This window comes from Anarrhichthys ocellatus, unplaced genomic scaffold (genome assembly GCF_004355925.1).
Source record: "Anarrhichthys ocellatus isolate YVR2014 unplaced genomic scaffold, GSC_Weel_1.0 scaffold22, whole genome shotgun sequence".
Lineage (NCBI taxonomy): Eukaryota > Metazoa > Chordata > Actinopteri > Perciformes > Anarhichadidae > Anarrhichthys > Anarrhichthys ocellatus.
In genome coordinates, this window is record NW_022280052.1 from 6,683,173 (window position 1) to 6,687,757 (window position 4,585).

At 39.8% G+C, this 4,585-nt stretch overlaps 1 protein-coding gene across 2 annotated transcripts in view; it reads left to right on the forward strand.

The window, feature by feature from the left end:
• Positions 1-924: 924 nt before the first annotated feature.
• The window catches only part of LOC116390266 (serine/arginine-rich splicing factor 11), an 8,007-nt gene continuing 4,346 nt past the window's right edge, over positions 925-4,585 (forward strand). For both annotated transcript variants that reach the window (XM_031859724.1, XM_031859725.1), the window contains exons 1-2: positions 925-1,290; positions 2,636-2,769. In XM_031859724.1, coding sequence (XP_031715584.1) covers positions 1,169-1,290; positions 2,636-2,769 — 256 coding nt within the window. In that variant the 5' untranslated portion in view covers positions 925-1,168. The remainder of the gene's footprint in view (positions 1,291-2,635; positions 2,770-4,585) is intronic.

Below are 4,585 nucleotides of genomic sequence, written 5' to 3' on the forward strand. Positions count from 1 at the left end.
TCTTAACCGTATTCAGAGCCATGCGGCCTTTACGTGTCGTTGGAAAAATGACACTTAGCAGCAAAAGGAATTACATTTTCATTTATTGATGTCTTAAACATTTCTTGAGCCATTATTTTTTTGTGATTGTACATTTAGGATTCTACGGTTTACATCAGACATTTAAATACTAATGATTTTGACATTGTCTAACAATTTATTTTAAGTATATCAACAACTCAACTAAAGTACTAGTGGAGTTGCAGATATGTTTCAAATAGTTTGTTAGGTAGGTTCTACACCAGTAATGATACTATAATATGTTTACATTATAGTTAAAATAAAACATAATAACATAAACAATACATCCTAATCATATACTACACAAGATGCACATGTCCTCCTTGTCCTGTTTCTGGGGCTTTGTGTACTGTACTGTACTTATGTAGAGTTTTGGAGAACTTTACTTCAGTCTTTCCATTTGAGGCTACTTTACTGCATTTCAGCAGAATATATTACTTGTACTTTTTATTCCATTACATTAATTTGACAGCTATAGCTCCTAGTTACTTTCTAGATTAGATTGAAACCGCTCAGGCAGATCTATAAGTTGGCAGGAATGCCATACTAAATGTTAGGTCATTTATAAAAAGTGTCACACATGTTAGACAATTTGTCCAGCAGAGAGCACTGACAAGTATATTTTTCCACCGTTAATTATCCATCCTAGTATGTCAATCTAGGTGATACATGGAGTTTTTTTCTGTTATGTGTTTATAAATCATTATAAAATGTTTTTAAACTCACAAATATTTATGTCATATTTATGTCAGATATGATGTAAAAGTATTTTCAATTCAATCAACCATTGGTAAGTTAGATAGCAACTAAATAGATGTATGCTTGGCTGAAAGTTATAAGTACGAGCTTATAAACTGCACGTGAACGTGCCAGCATTTCTGCCTCGCGACATTTTCAGCAGTGGCATTGTTGCTCTCCGCTGACGGTCGTCGTCGATTTGCCATAGACAGCCAACGTTAACCATCTTCTATCTACCGGAAACATGCACGCTTTTGTAATCGCCTAATGTTGTTTTCCTCGTAAACGATACATAGCTCGTGTTTTTTGGTTTCAAATTCAGGCTCGTTGCTAGCATAAAGCTACGGTAGCTTGATTAGCACTCGCAAAAATGAATTCCAACACGCACGTCATTCAGGTGACGAACGTCTCCCCGAGCACGACGTCCGAGCATATGAGGACTCTGTTTGGATTCCTCGGAAACATAGAGGAGCTGAAACTGTTTCCGCCTGAGTGAGTATTGTGAACTGTAACATTGGTAAAACGTTGTCTTACCTAGCTTGAGGCCTGTAGTGTTGAGTAGGCCTCGCTGAAAGACATGCTAAGGCTAACGTTAGCCCGCGCCTTTAGTGAATGCAGCAGCAGTCACTCCCCTTCAACTAAGGATTATGATTGTTTTGGATTAATCGTTTAGCCCCCAAGTGTCATAAAATATATTTTTTAATGGCCTTTACAAGTTTTAATCCCGTCTGACATTTTATAGACTAAACAATTAATTGAGCAATCAGAAAAGTAATTGTTAGATTAACCAATATTTTAAATTAACATTAGTTGCAACCCTAGATGTAACTGCTGCAGCATCTTCTCAATGTACTAAATGCTGATTTAAACAAAGTGGAAGAACAAATTAACTTGGTGTCAATATTGTTAATGAGCTACTGCAATCTACAGTATTTTAACATTGACTATAGGAGGAAATAATTGTTCTCTGCTTTGTATCTTCCTGAATTGAGTTACACCTGACTTCTCAGCAGGTAGGACATGGCGAGGACTGTAACAACAACAAAGGTTCAAAGTGTCAGTGATTGGCGGTGATATTTGATTCCCAGATTGACGACAAGCAATGCACTTATTACAATGCGTTCATAAGAAAATATGTTTGTATGTATTGTATCTAAACAGATAATGAAGAGGTCAGAGAGTGGGTGAAGTTGTGCTGCCTGTACTCTATGATTAAAGGTATAATATGTAGCATTGTCGGTTGCTGTTTGTAAACAAACAACACCACACTTTGGGAAGGTGCAAAAATGTCGGATTTTGAATGAATGAATGAATGCATGCAGGGGAGACACTGAAGCATATAAAAACTCACAGCAATGTAACAACCCGTTGGTCGTCAAATACCGCCGCTTTGCGTCATACTGACGCTAAAGGGGTCCATGTCTTGTGCCTTGCTATCAGACGCCAAGGGGCGTGACAAAGCGGCGGTATTTGATGACCTCGGAATGACGACGGCATACATCCCACATGCTCTTATTACCTTGGGGTTACATATCCACGTTGGGCCCGAAGTATCTTTGCTGACGCCCAGAAACATCCTAAACACAGCAAAATAAGAAGTAACTACAAAATACAGGCAGAGGACAGGGTCTCTGTAGATAGACACCACCGCACACTTCTTGTGGGTCATAAGTGAGGATTGAGAAAGATTATTTCTTTTGAGAAAAATGCTGCATATTGTACCTTTTTTAACTTAGTTGTCCCAGGGGACAAAAACATCATTACGGTCAGTTTGAAGAAGGCATGTTGGGTCTCCTTGTTCGTATTCTTTGCACAACATATCTGTATTTTCTTCCAGTGACTCTCCCTTGCCTGTGACTTCACGTGTCTGTTTTGTAAAGTTCCTTGAGTCTGAGTCGGTGGGAGTTTCCCAGCACCTGACGAACACCGTCTTCGTGGACCGAGCCTTGATCGTGGTCCCTTTTGCTGAAGGTGGGTGTTTGTTTTATTCTTGTCTCACTCACATGGCTATCTCTGAACATGCATCACAATGTGTAGGTTGTTTTGATAGAATTGCAAACACTATCTGAAGCCATTGTGAGTTCTTTGTGACCAAGCAAAATTCGCTAAGCTTTTCAGTGCTTGGCATTTCTAGGTTTATAAAAAGGGAAATGTACATTTGTGTCCATGTCTGACAATCTAGCTGTAAACTTCTCTCTCTGTTATTTGTGTTGTGGTTTTCATAGTGGACAAGTCATTTGCAGAGAGTCCCTTCCTTGCTGGCTGAAAGTGGTCCTCTGCTGCCATCAGGAGATTAGAAAAAATAATGGCACCAGGCTCGCAAGCCCCCTTCTCTCTCTTGTTCTGCAGTAAAATATTAACTCTTTATTTATTTTTTTTCTCTCTGTTCAAGGCATCTTTTATTTAAAAAAAATGAGCCACGCAACTCTTCAACAAAATAGGGGTATGGACTTCAAGCTTGAACCATTTCTGATCCTCTATTTATATTTGAACCGTAAGCACCCTGGGTAAGCCTGCTGTAAATGTCCCATTGTGCTTGAACCAATAACTATCAACAATGCGTTACAATTCATGTTATCCACACTTTCAGCATACGTCAGCGTGGAAAGCTGCTGTAGGTCAGTCGCTTTGAGTCAATTCCAGCGACATTTTGCACCTGTTATACGCATCTAACAAAACTGTTTAAAGTTGGGTATACTATATCATTTATGTTACGTAGCATACATGCAGTTGACAGATCCACGCTGACACTCCTTTGTCCATTAATATTTACTTCACCGCTGTAAGAAACCATAAACGATGCTGCATATACACAGTGGTGTTTCAGTTTGGCTCGAAATATTTCTAGGTTTAAGTTGGGAGTTTGATTAGGTTTCCAAACTCCAGGTGTAAGTTGCTCCGCCCCTACAGGTGCAACAAAACCTAGCAACAGAGTGAGGGAGACGTCAATCAAGCACAGTGTTACAGGTCCACACAGTTATCAGGAGAGGTCTAATCACCCAAATACGTGACAACATGACTTTGTTTTCTTGATGCATAGCTGTTCACCAAACATCCAAACGGTATTGCCTCATTAAATGTAATCATGGCGTGATTAAGCTATTGGGGTGCATTACAAAGGAATATGTAAATACTGGATCTGGACTTGGTATTGGCAGAATGCTGATATTTAATGGCTCAGATCCGGGTAACATGTTTGGGACATCCCTACACCAGCACAAAGCATGCAGGATAGATGCTGTGCATGCTAGGATAGATTTTGAAGGTGTGTGTGCACGCCGTCATCTACACAATTACTCTGAGCAGATGTTATGGAAGTCAACACGGATATCATTTGGTTATAACCATGAGAAGCACACAAACCGGCGTTGGCATTGACTTGCTCCAAGCCTTGTAATATTTAACTTTGTGCATCTGTATTTCCAAATTTTCACTAACGTGCAAGAGATAAAAGTAGTTTTAATCCTCTGCTTGATGTTGCAGTAAAAATGCTTTTCAATGACCCTCTCCACACATGACTCTGCAAGAGTTGAGTGAATCTCACGTTTAACGGTGGTGTTTCTTTTGTTGTTGTGTTTTACAGTTCTTTTTCCTGGTTCAGCCAGCCCTATATACCAGGCCCTGCTGAAAATGCCACCAACAGTTTTGTCTTCTGCAGCCTTATCCTGTTTCTCAAGTGTCCTTTCTGTTGTGTGTGCGTGTGTGTGTGTGTGTGTGTGTCTCTCTCTCTCTCTCTCTCTCTCTCTCTCTCTCTCTCTCTCTCTCTCTCTCTCTCTCTCTCTCTCTC